Raw genomic sequence first — 12,617 nt, forward strand, 5'->3', positions numbered from 1 at the left:
CCATCCCTCCCTGGGTCTCACAACAGCCACCCACCCTACTTCCCACTTGCTTTGTGTGTCCTCAAAGGCATGTGTCACTTCCCCCTCCCTTTCTCCCCTCATTTTCTTCTTCTGACTATTGTGTTGCCTGCCTTCTCCTTTGCTTACAGCCATCTGTCACTCAGGTAACACCTGCCCCTCCTGGCACATTCTCCCCCTCCAGTGTGGACTGCCTGCTTGTTTTGCCATGACATAGTCTTCTTCCCTGGACTTTGAAGGGCTTTCAGGCAGGACACCACTGTGACCAGTTAGACTAAGCCTCCAAACCCTCTTATTCAATTTAAAAATTCTAATCAAGTCATTAGCTCCCTGGAATAGGCATTCATTTCATCTCCAAGAGCTGCTCCCTCTCTGGGTAGTCAGTGTTTGCTATGCCAGCTATCCTATCTTCTGATGCTATCTTCAGACACACAGAGCCAATCTATCAGTTGACAAATAGGGACACAGCCATAAAACTCAGCCCTACAGAGGGCTGCGATCTAGTGAGTTTTCAGTCTCTGGATAACACCAGCTTTAGAAGGAGGAGAAGGGAGCTCCCAGTGACTAATATTCAGCAGGAAAGAGGTGAAGTGCTGAAACCAGCAGTGCTATTTAAAGCAGTAGTGAGAGTAAACTGTGAGATACCTGGTGCAAAGCAGCAGCTTTAGGTTTTTCAGCATTTCTTGATCTTACTGTTCCCATTCCATCCCACCTGAACTCTACTACCACACAGGCTGTGCCCATGGTTCTACAAGACAGGAAATCCAGTAGTGTGCTTACTATTAGACAAAAAAACAACAACAAAAAAACCAAACCAACAAACCAGTGTAGCTACATGGTGAGAAATGCTGAACCAATACATGCACACTCATGGCTGGTTTAAATTGGCTTAAAAATGTTACAGCCAGGCAGATTTTATGCTGGGTCAGGTATCATCCATCTTCCCACAGTCAGCATAAAGACTGTATTATGCCTGGTCTGACTCGACAGAAATGTAATTGCATAATCCTGCCAGATCCTAGTGAAATGCATGCTGCCAGGTATTCCAATAGTGCACAGACAAGTATTCATTAAGCTAGTCTGCCTTATGGAGTCTAGGTGGCAGGGTGTCTGCAAGATCATTTTCTCTGTAGGCTGAATCCACTGACAGTCCTGCTGACTTGTCAGCTTTGTGTTAAATCTGTTGAATCCTTTTCATGCTGTCAGAAGGAAATCTGTCCCATGAAAAAACATCTGATAGAAGAAAATTATTATCATGTTCATCTGGTCCTCCTAGTACTGCATGGTTGGGATTCATTTTCTATTCATGTCCACCTTATCTGGAGGTTGCAAAAGAAGCTGCATCAGTGATATTAGAGAATGCTTAAATATGCATCGTATTTTTCAACAGAAATGCAAGTGCAACCACAAACAGACAGGAATTACTGAACAAAATATTCTGCCCTTTACATTTTTGTCTGAACATCCCTGTAATAATGGTTTTGCATTTCTGCAGCTTTGGCAAGCAGATGAGTTCCCAAATGCCCTGTAACTTCACAATAAAACTGTGTTATGTTATGTGGATAACTTCACCCATCACTGAAACGCTGCCAAATCAGATATAGTAACTGGCTGCTTTTGTGAGAGGCCTTAGCAACACTACAACACTAAGAGAGGGTGTAAAGAGATATAATGCATTTGCAGTGGAATGAGCAAGGGGACACTTCAAAAACTCCTAATTTGATTGTAGATCAAGATCAGTTCTTGGTCTAAGCTCATGCTAATAAACTGCCAAGGAGGAAATTGGAGTGAGGCTATAACATTTAGATTTAGTTACAGAATGAGCTTAGTGTGTTTTCAGGTGTTGAGTACCTCCAGCCCTGGCTGGAGTCAGGCAAAATGTCCTGAGTTCTCTATGCTATTGAAGAGTCCTCTGAAAATGAAAGCTCTGAACTAAACATTAAAAATAAGGTCTTAAATTCATTTTTTATTGAATATTATTTTATTATTTCATTCATATTTTAAACATCTTTATTAATAGCTTGCCCTTAGAGTTTTATACTGTCACCCAGCTATCCAAATGCTTCAGTAACAATCTACTCTTTTATATGTTAAAAGCAAAACTAAAAAGTCAACCCTATGAATCACCTATGTAGCAATTCTCCAGGTACTTGTCTGTGTGAGAAAACAGCATCACAGTCAGTGACTCCCAAGTAGATAGTTGTGAACAGAGGTCTGTCCCACCTGCCCTTTCCACATGTCATTCTATGTGTTAAGGAACAGTACAACACTCATGATAATTTTCCTCTTTTCCCCTAAAGCGTTCTGTCACTTAAGAACAAAATACATACACTTACACCTTGGTTTTCCTGCCAAGTACCTCCATACAGGAGAATGCAGGTGCGATCAGCACTTGGTAGAACTGCACACACAGAGAGATGTTTCTTGCTTAGCTGGGCACCAAAAGGAGAGGTCTCACACATTCCCTAAGCGCTAAAGCAAGCAGGACATACAGGAGGAATGTGTGTGTTGGGCCTTTGTCCCAGCATGGGATGCAGATGAGGCTATGCTGTTGTGACTGCTCTGAAACATCACCACATGTTACTCCCCAGGGCTTTGTTCTCTCTTTAATGGAGATACGCAGGACAGCTGTCAGGAGAACATCTCTGAACAACCAAAGAAGCTGGGAAAGAAAGTCTGCTAATCAATCTAGACATTTAATGAAGTCCACAGGGACATTCAAGACTCCCTGTATGTTACTGTAGCAGCTGGGAACATACAAAAGGTCTGAGCAGATATTAATTCCCTCTTCTTGTTGGGTAGAGCAACAGTTTTGTTTGTGAACAGGAAAGAGAGGCTCACAGAACAGATAGGCTCTAAGTGCTTCTGTGTATCCAGGCTTAACACATGGTAAAATCAGAGCTAAGCACCTAAAGATACTTTTGGACAAACACTGAGACCTGGGCAGATCAAAGTGCTAAGGTCAGTCTCCCAAGTCCTCAGCTAATACCAAAACTACAATACCACTTTTTTTTTTTTTTTTTTTTAAATAATCAGTCCTCACTTTTACTGAATCACTAAAAGGTGGGCTGAGTGTCAGGTGCAGACACTTGCCCCACCTCATCCCAGCCCTTATTAACACAACAGAGAACCTAGCAGTAGCTGTTCCTCTACTGTCAGAGGGCAACTGTCCACATGATCTGTGACAGGACATCGCTGTAGCATTACAAGGTGCCCTAGAGAACATGAGACTGTTTCCCCCTCGTTGTCCCCAAGAAAAGGGCTGGAAGAAGTAGTCATGGTGCAATTCAAACACGTGCCAGCTTGACAAGAAAGCATTTCAGTCAATGAGATTTGACAAGATTAAATGCATAAACATCTCCAAACAAAGTCGCCCTGACTCATTGTTTCCATGGTGAAAAAGCAAGCTGTGTAGCTCTGCATATGAAGAATAAACTATCCTGCCATGCTAAATGACATCCAGTACAGCCCAGACAGAACTGAACATTAGCTGTGGGTATGCATGCCATGCTTAGCAAAGTTGGGGATGGGGTGGGGACATCCCCATTTGCAAATTCATTGATCTGCTTGCAGAGGGACAGTTTACAGCCTGAACCCAGTCCAAATGAAATGAGGTATTGGCATTGACTTTGTCCTGCTGCCAGCGCCTCTGAGCACAATTTGGGAAGGAGTCAGCATGTGTAGCTTTATAGTGGATACACAATTAGACCTGTGGAGGTGAGCTCCCTACAGTGAGAACATCTAAGGTTAAAAGGCTGTTAATATCTGAAAGCAAGCAGGACCAAGCTTATTTCAATTGTAAGACGGTCTGACTCGTGATTTTTACTGAGGTCAGACACATAGACTGGGCAAGATATACAGATACCAATATAATATATTGAATGTTCAGCAGGTCTCTGTCAGAGGTAATACTAATTCTGAATTCTCTAAAGTTCTCAGCATCAAACGTAGCTGACCAAAGAGCTAGGGCCCAGCATTGCTTGCTGCTGCTAGAGTAGACACCAGTGTCCTAAGTGAGCAGAAGGCCATTGGTGGGACAAGCATCTGTCTCTTCCATCTATGATTTCTGTATATCCCATGGAAGAGAGCAGGGCAAGCTGTCCACATCCAAAAGCACCCCCCACCCCCCTCCTTTTCTTGTAAGGAGCAAACTATAATTCACCAAAGCAAAACACTGCCCATAATACTACTTTGCAGTTGTATAGAAGTTTTCAGTGGCAAACAGTTAATACCAGTTTATCCAGCTGAAGAGAAAGTTCACACAGGCTTCAACTCCTGACTTGAGAGCCAAGATTTCAACCCAGTTTGCATAGTCACAAGGGAGAAAAGGCCAGTGGCAAAAATCAAGATCAGAGCTCAGCAGTTGTCTCTTCTGTAGTTCTGATCTAATGACTAGGACACACTAGTTGCCCTCTAGGTTTTAGAGAGGGCAGAAAGAAAAAAAAAAAAAAAAAAAATAGAAAAAGGCGGGGGGGAAGCACTGAACTAATTATCATACATTTATTCATGAAAGCCAAGATTAAAATAGTATGTTAAAGGATTTGAATGCAAACAGCATATGCTCTGTCCTGATCTCTCCTATCAGAGTGCAGCACTCTGGCAACACAGATAACCCCATAGGAGAGCCTGACAGAGCAGAGGGAGAGTGCCAGTCTCTCAGTGAGGCTTTAAAGACAGTGAAAAAACACCACAGAGCCAGGAAAGGTCATTTTGTTGCTGTCATTGCTGTTGTTTTAAAAACATCTTCACACACACTATTTATCATGCCCTGTATTGCCCAGAGCTGGACCCAAGTCTAACACTGTGCATCCATTATCCTTAGTTCTGAGGCATGTGAAATTTGAACCCACTGTTCCTAGCTTGAGTCCACTTTGGTGTTCACAGCAATGCTGTCTTTAAGCATCAAGTACTTAGCAAAATAAACACAAATCATTTTGCTTTGTGCACATGCAGCAGGTATGACAGGATGATTACTCAGGTGAGGCAGGTTATTTGCATCCTAGGTTTTGAATTGGATGGAACAAAGTTAGTCTCACACAACTAGACAAGACCTGAAAGTTATTAAGCAGTAGAGATACGTATCTCAAACCAGTCTGGGTGCAAGTACTGCAATTATCCAGCTTTCTACAGCCTTTGTAGGCTATGTTGATGGCCAGTAATTCAGAAACTAGACCTCTCTTGTTGCCACATGCAAGACTTCTGCAGTAGCTCTCTGAATATAGCAGTTTCCCCATTTATGCATTTGAATGAAGCGTCTGTAGAACAAGTTCAGGACTTCTTTGGGTGATCTCTTCATGTGGAGATGATGAGAGCTATCCTTAACTGCGCACATCTTGGGCGTTCCAGCGTGAAGGGCAGTGCCTCATCTCCACCTTCTTTGGGACAAGGAATGATGTTTCAGGTTTCCTTTATCAAGCTACCTGATCTACTGGGGAAGCTTCCTCTTTGCAAGCTTACCCTCAGATGGCATAGTTCAGGTACAGCAAGTAGGCTTCTCTACTACCATGCATGTGCATCTCTGCTTTTCCTCCACCCCTTGCAGGTTATGATTTTGCTGCTGTACTGGAGTGGTTTGCAGAGCGGGTTGACCGCATCATTCTCCTGTTTGATGCGCACAAGCTGGACATCTCTGATGAATTCTCTGAGGTCATCAAGGCCCTGAAGAATCATGAGGACAAGATGAGAGTTGTTCTCAACAAGGCTGACCAGATAGAGACTCAACAGCTGATGCGAGTATACGGTGCCCTCATGTGGTCCCTGGGAAAGATCGTCAACACTCCTGAGGTCATCAGGGTCTACATTGGCTCCTTCTGGTCCCATCCATTGCTCATCCCTGACAACCGCAAGTTGTTTGAGGCAGAGGAGCAGGACCTGTTCAGGGATATCCAGAGCCTGCCCCGCAATGCAGCCCTGAGGAAGCTGAATGATCTCATCAAGCGAGCACGGCTGGCCAAGGTGGGTGTTGGCACAGAACACCCCCAAGCATTCAGTTTTGGGCTGTCTGCATTATGCAGGCTATGGGGAAGTGGTTTTGGCCAGTTTGGCTTGCAGAGCTGGTGGATCCAACTTTTTCCCCATCCTATTTCACTCAGGCCCAGCATATTAGTCCTATGCACTTCAAGGAAGAAAGCACCTCCTTTGTCTGGTGTGTCAATCATGATAGGCCAGAGTGAGGAAGAAAGCCACAGATCAAAGCAGGTAGCACTTGAAGGGAGCTGGAAGGCAATTGCTCTGTGGTAGCAACTTGAGAATTAGGACCAATTCAGTATGTCAGAATCACACACCAAGGGAATTGGTAAGCTCTAGGTCTTTTGCCTTAAACTTTCTTGGCCAAGAGAGATACCTGGCTTAGATGGATAGAGAGGAGGTGGAGACTCACAAGAATGGTAAATAAGCCTGCCGTACCTCTGAATATTTGAAATGAGCTGAATGAAGCCCCTCAGAATACAAGGAAGAACCCCATATCAATTGAGAAAAGAGATCAAAATATCCCTAAAAAGCTTTCTGTGCAAGCGCCTTAATTTCTAAGAGAAAACACTCAGCCAGAATGTCACATAAGTTAAGAACTGGTATTTGTACTAAAACATTAAACAAAGTCTAGAGAGCTCCAAAACCTGTATGTTTGGTTTGGACTGGGAAGGGACTATTCCCTGGAAGGCCATGCCTAGTGGAAGAAAACAAACAAACAAACAAACAAAAAACAAACACACCATCCCTCGAGGAAGTGCATATGAACGTTAGTCTCTGCATGCCCAGGACTCATACACTGTCTTCACCTTGTCTCAGTACAGCCAGAGCACACAGCTGAGCGACACTTAGCCCTGAAGCAATCATCAGTAGGCACAAGCAAGCTGAGGAGCTGAGCTTGCTCTCCAGGGTACAATAAGATGGGGTTGAGTCCTAGGCACAGATACTCTCTGCTGGGAAGAATTTTCTGATGTGCTCTTTAACACTTGTCGTCTTCATTCCATATCATTTAATGCCCTTCAGGTCCATGCCTACATCATCAGTTCCCTAAAGAAGGAAATGCCCTCAATGTTTGGGAAAGACAATAAAAAGAAAGAACTTGTTAACAACTTGGGAGAGATTTATGCCCGAATTGAACGGGAGCATCAGATCTCACCAGGAGACTTCCCTAATCTGAGAAAGATGCAGGTAAGCAGTGGTGTCTTGGCTGGAGCACCAAACACCCAAGGAAAGAGCATTAGAGTAACTGCAGGGAATACGACAGAAGCCACACAGACATTGATGTTGCTTGTGGGAAGGGCCTGTTGTAATGTTGAAATGGGCCTTGAAATATGTGCAGGCTATATTTGGGCATGAACACTTTTTGCACACAGAGCTCATGTGAAGCTACAGCTGCCTTCATTTCTCAAATCTTTGCCTGAATAGCACTTTACAGCAAGTTATTTCTTCTGTGTTTTCTTTATTTTTAATTCCAGGTTCCATTTGCAGATTTTTCAGGCCTAAGAATACTGCTAATTTATATTAAAAGGAAAGCTATATCCCAAAAAGCCTACATATGCCCCTCTCCAAGAGCTGTATTTTTTTTTGTCATCTACTTCAGTCTTTGTTTCTAGAGAGAAAGGAGGCTGTGAAAACTTAAAGCCCCTTTTCTATTTTAGGCAGAGAAGCAGGTTTTCTGTTCTGCAGAGCTAAGACCTGACCCAGTGTTCGTGTAAGTCAAAGGCTTCAAAGGACCTTGGATCAGAGCCTTGTATTGTATATTCAAACAATGCTGGACACTGCTACATTGCTGCGTGGCTTCAGTCCAAGCAGAAACCTGTTCTGAGTTGCTAGCTGTTGAAGTCATTACTCGCTCCCTATGGAGAGCACAGCATCTGCTCTTTTTTTTTTTTCTAAAGTATATTTTCCATAAGTTCTTGGGAATGAGATCTGTGGAGTGTATCCAATAGAAGATACCATTCACTGCTTGTTAAAATGTGTGTTTAAAAATAACTATACCAATCTAGTAGGAGTGAATAGTGTAGATTTAACAAGCAGAAGGTGACGGATAAAGCTGTAGATCATTTTGCAGTTTTTAGAAGAGAGTTATCTGCAGGCCCTGCTCAAAGCATTTCTGCTTAGCTGTGAAAATTACAGAAACTGAGCCATGCTGTAAAAGACATGCTTACCTCTTTACAGACATGCTACTGTCTTTATGGCATCTGAAAGATGCACTGCATGATTATGAGTAAAATAGTCTTTTGCCAGAGTGACATCTCCTTCCCAGAGTGCAGAGCGGAAGGGAATGCAGAGCACTTGGCTGGAGGATGTAGCAAGAGCTGCACAACCAGTTTGCTTTGAACAATTTGGTCTTCAAGAAGATTGCTTCTATGTGGCTTGGAAAGGAGGAGTCTTTATCTGCATACGGCCATCATCTAGGCCTTTGAGTAAACTGCTTCCCCTCTTTGTACCATGTCTGCCCCACTTTGTAAGCTGAGAATTTTCTGTAGGGCTTAAAGAGGATTTAAGTAAGAGCAAGGCCAGCCAGGTAGACCCCATCACATGCTGAGGAGCAGGGCTATCAGAGGAGGGAATGCTGAGCTCCCCACTCCTCCTCTGCAATAGCAGTTTTTAGAGCCAGAGACAGGCATCCCACTCTCCACTGTTACTGCACTGTGCATGGCCATGTCACTCACCTCTTGCTATGTTGTCCCACTTTAAGGACCAGTTGCAAGCCCAGGATTTTAGCAAGTTCCAGCCTCTGAAGAGCAAGCTGCTGGAGACTGTGGAAGACATGCTGGCCAATGACATCGCCCAGCTCATGGTGCTCGTACGCCAGGAAGAGTCGCAGCGGCCAACCCAGATGGTGAAGGGAGGAGCCTTCGAGGGCACCTTGCATGGTCCATTCGGCCATGGCTATGGTGAAGGCGCTGGTGAAGGGATCGATGATGCCGAGTGGGTGGTGGCCAGGGACAAGCCCATGTACGATGAGATCTTCTACACACTCTCGCCTGTCGATGGTAAAATAACTGGTGCCAATGCAAAGAAGGAGATGGTAAGGTCTAAGCTGCCCAACACGGTGCTGGGCAAGATATGGAAACTGGCTGACATCGACAAAGATGGCATGCTGGATGATGAGGAGTTTGCCTTGGCGAATCATCTCATTAAAGTCAAGTTGGAGGGTCATGAGCTGCCAAATGAGCTCCCTTCCCATCTCCTCCCTCCATCCAAAAGGAAAATAGCAGAGTGAGAAGAAGGTTACAGGGGAGAGGGAAAGGGAAGGGGGAAAAAGATCTAGAAAAACATGTTTACTTAAATTATACCTTTAGATGTGAGATCACCTTTTGATTTATACCTATTTTGCTGTATGAAGAAAAAAAACTAAAGCAGAACAAAAAAGTCCAATCCTTCCTCATGATAATATGCAATTAACTCTTCCAGTGTAATGTCCCTGCTTTCTAATGTGTAGTCTGTAAATATGAAGGTAAAGAAAGGATGTTGAGACTAGGAGAATCTCATAAGGAGGAGTAGAAGAAAAACTGAAGTGGGCCACATTTTTTGAGAGTAAAATAGGCACTAATACAAATCTGCTAACTGCCAGCATCACTCCTGAGCTTTGGCTGCACCTTCTGCTCTTTAATGGGTCTCACAAACTTCAGCAGACTGAGATCTTGATAGTGAAGAGGAAACCACAAGGTCTCCAAGCTATTGGCCAAACTAAAAAGAGCACTTCCCAATTAACATAAGCCTACACTAAAATACTAGATACTAAACCCCAGAGTTAAGAATTTTAGGAACCTTGATTCACTGTTAGATGCAAATTTTACAAGCGTTTCCCTGTCCTTAAAGAAAAAAAAAAAAAATCTGAAACAGCTCTAAACTGGGCACCTGGAGTTCCTCATTGTTCACTGTGGGACAGGCACTAAGAATTCCCAATCGTCTCTACCTCCCATTCAATCCCTGGGGGAGATTTGTTCTGCAGGCATGGCCAAGAGAACCAACCCCACTAAGGGAAACAGAAGGAGGGGGCACTAGAGGCAGACATCAGGTGGGTTGGAAGGGAAGAACACCACTCCCAGGCTCACTGAACATTTCACAGCCAGTGGATGGTGTTTTCTCTTTGAACAATGGTGGTGTTTATCATTCCTGTGAAGTGATATGTTTATTCTCATCGTGCACAGTGAAAGCTACTAGGTCCCATTCTTGCTGTAAAGATAAGAACCCTGCACTGTCAGGTAGATGGTCCATCATAAGATCAGATAACACAGTGGGGCAGCAGCCAGAGCCTGCTCTACTGCCTGTGCCCCCACAAATATAGCAGATGTTGACAGCCTTCACCCACCCTCCTCCTCACCACACAGAATCACTTGATTCCCTTCCAGAACCTCTACCCTGGGCCAAGAGACCTTCCCCCCTCTTTCATGCTCTGTGAAATTTTTGTTTTCAAGACCCAATTTTGACAGAAATCCCTCGATTTCCTATTTTGTTTCCCAAACACACACACACACATGCAGGCACTCTTCTGGTTTTTGTTGTTGCTTCAGAGCAGCGTGTTGTTCCAATTCCTGTTGTCACTTTATATAAGCTGAGCTCCTACTGTGATGAAAAACCAAGACAAGTATAACTTATTTTATATCTCTGTGTTCATATTATATAGAGAAATATATTCTGTGTATGTAGGATGTGCTTATTGCAGTACATTTATCACTTGTCTTAAAAATTAATGCATTAACCTTTTTTGTACCCTGGTCCTAAAACATTATTAAAAAAGAAAGGCCAGATCTGTCTATTTCTTTACATAGCAAAATGAAATGCAGCTGAAAAGAAAAAAAGCTTATTTCTACTTGCAACAGAATGAGGAAATCATCCTTAGCCCACTCCCAAAACATGCATGTATAGATCAGCCCTGCCAGACTTGGGTGTGCACTGCTGAGTGGCTGCTTAACATCTGCAACATCTCCTTTCTCTTCTGGCAGTCTAATCACAACCTCAATACTTGCTGAAGCAAGTGGAAGTGTACCCACAATTCACTTCTCCCCTATGTTGAACAAGGTAACAACCAAATAAATACTTCATTAAGAAAAGGAATATATTGAAAGAGTTTCTTCCTGCCAGTCACAGATGAGAATGCTACAGATTAATCAAGATCTGGAAAGGACACAAAAAGCCTTAATCTTAAATCTTGCTGGCTCTAATTTTACTTATGTCTTCATTGCCCTTTCTTTACATGTTCATTACAGTGATCGTTATCCCCAGAATGGGACAGTGAGATGCACTGAATAAGACAGAGCAGTTAGGATAATGCTGGGGAAGCACTCAAAGAGGGTGTGAGCAGTAATTGGTGGCAGAGTTTCCATTTAGCATTTGTACAAGATGAGAGAGAGGGAGGGGAGAGGAAATCGGGGTGGAGAGCAAGAAGCAATAAATGCAAATTTAGAGAGAAGTCAGCAGACTGTATGCCACTCCAGTTCAACTACCCAGTAACCCCCAGTTTAACCATCATTACAGTGTGCACATCTGCTATTACTGTCCAGGTCTTTCTGCGGAATTTGTATCCATCTGACTCCAGGTTGAGGCTGAACAGAGCACCCCGAGTCACCCCTACCTCTCTGCAGGCATGACTTCCTGGTGGCCGCTCATACAGCATATTGCTTGTGCCAATCATGTCACGCTGAAATTTAACACTTTCTCAAAAAGCAGATTACTGGTTTTCTCAAAGGGGATGGGAGAAGGTGAGGTCTATTAATCTTTTTCCAGTATACACCAGCAAGGTGCTGAGGTAGGCCAAAAATTCATTGCAATAGGTATCAAATGGCTTTCAGGGCACAAAGCCTTTTGTGCTTGATCGTTTGGGCATACAAGTTCACAAACCAAACCACTAGCCTGTTGTTAACACTCACGTAGTAGATTAGTTTTCATTGCATTGACTGTGGTTGTGCTTCAGCTATCTCAAAAAAGGCTTGCTGTTAAACAGGAAACAGCGAGAGATTTTTCTGTGTCACTGGTAGCAGCGGTCGCCCCCCACACCACGGCTACGGCATGCCAGCACTCTACAGCACATGCCACAGCTCCTGCTTCTGCTCTGCACGTCGTGCAGAGGCTCCTGCTCTTTATGTCCCCGTGCCAGCCTCTCCGGGATGTTTCAGCAGGATTCACTCAGAATTGCCAGCAGGACAGCAGCACAAAGAGCTCTGCCAGCACAGGTCAAGTGCACAAAACAACACCGCAGTACTTCGGCATGTGGGTTTTCTTTCAACACTCCTCAGAAACCACTTGCACTGTCAGAGTGCAACTTCCCCAGTCATGCTGGAGGGCAAAGACCAACACAAGCATTTTAGTGACAAACATGCAGTTACTTAATGTGATTGCACTGTGGTTCAGCAGCAAGGCAGGAGGCAAAGCAACCCTGTTACAGAGAGAACAGGACAGCAACATGAGAGGCTGTGCAGAGGAGCAGTTTATAAATAGTCCTCCATATTCAGATAAGTCTATCCAGCACATTTTGCATTTGCTAAGCTCTTCAGGAAATGTAAAAAAAAAAAAAACCCAAACCCACCAAAAACCCCACACCAAACCTCAAGCACCCTGAGGTTCTCTATACAAAAATACACGCAATCCTGTCTCAAGTATGGCCATGAAAAGATGCATATATT

At 43.8% G+C, this 12,617-nt stretch overlaps 1 protein-coding gene across 1 annotated transcript in view; it reads left to right on the plus strand.

Annotated features, from left to right (window-relative positions):
- Positions 1-10,743, plus strand: part of EHD3 (EH domain containing 3) — a 30,320-nt gene extending 19,577 nt beyond the window's left edge. The window contains exons 4-6 of the mRNA XM_030035510.2: positions 5,561-5,973; positions 7,009-7,173; positions 8,687-10,743. Of these exons, the coding sequence (XP_029891370.1) occupies positions 5,561-5,973; positions 7,009-7,173; positions 8,687-9,214 (1,106 nt within the window). The 3' untranslated portion in view covers positions 9,215-10,743. The remainder of the gene's footprint in view (positions 1-5,560; positions 5,974-7,008; positions 7,174-8,686) is intronic.
- The last annotated feature ends 1,874 nt before the right edge of the window (positions 10,744-12,617 follow it).

The sequence above is a fragment of the Aquila chrysaetos genome, chromosome 13 (assembly GCF_900496995.4).
Source record: "Aquila chrysaetos chrysaetos chromosome 13, bAquChr1.4, whole genome shotgun sequence".
NCBI lineage: Eukaryota > Metazoa > Chordata > Aves > Accipitriformes > Accipitridae > Aquila > Aquila chrysaetos.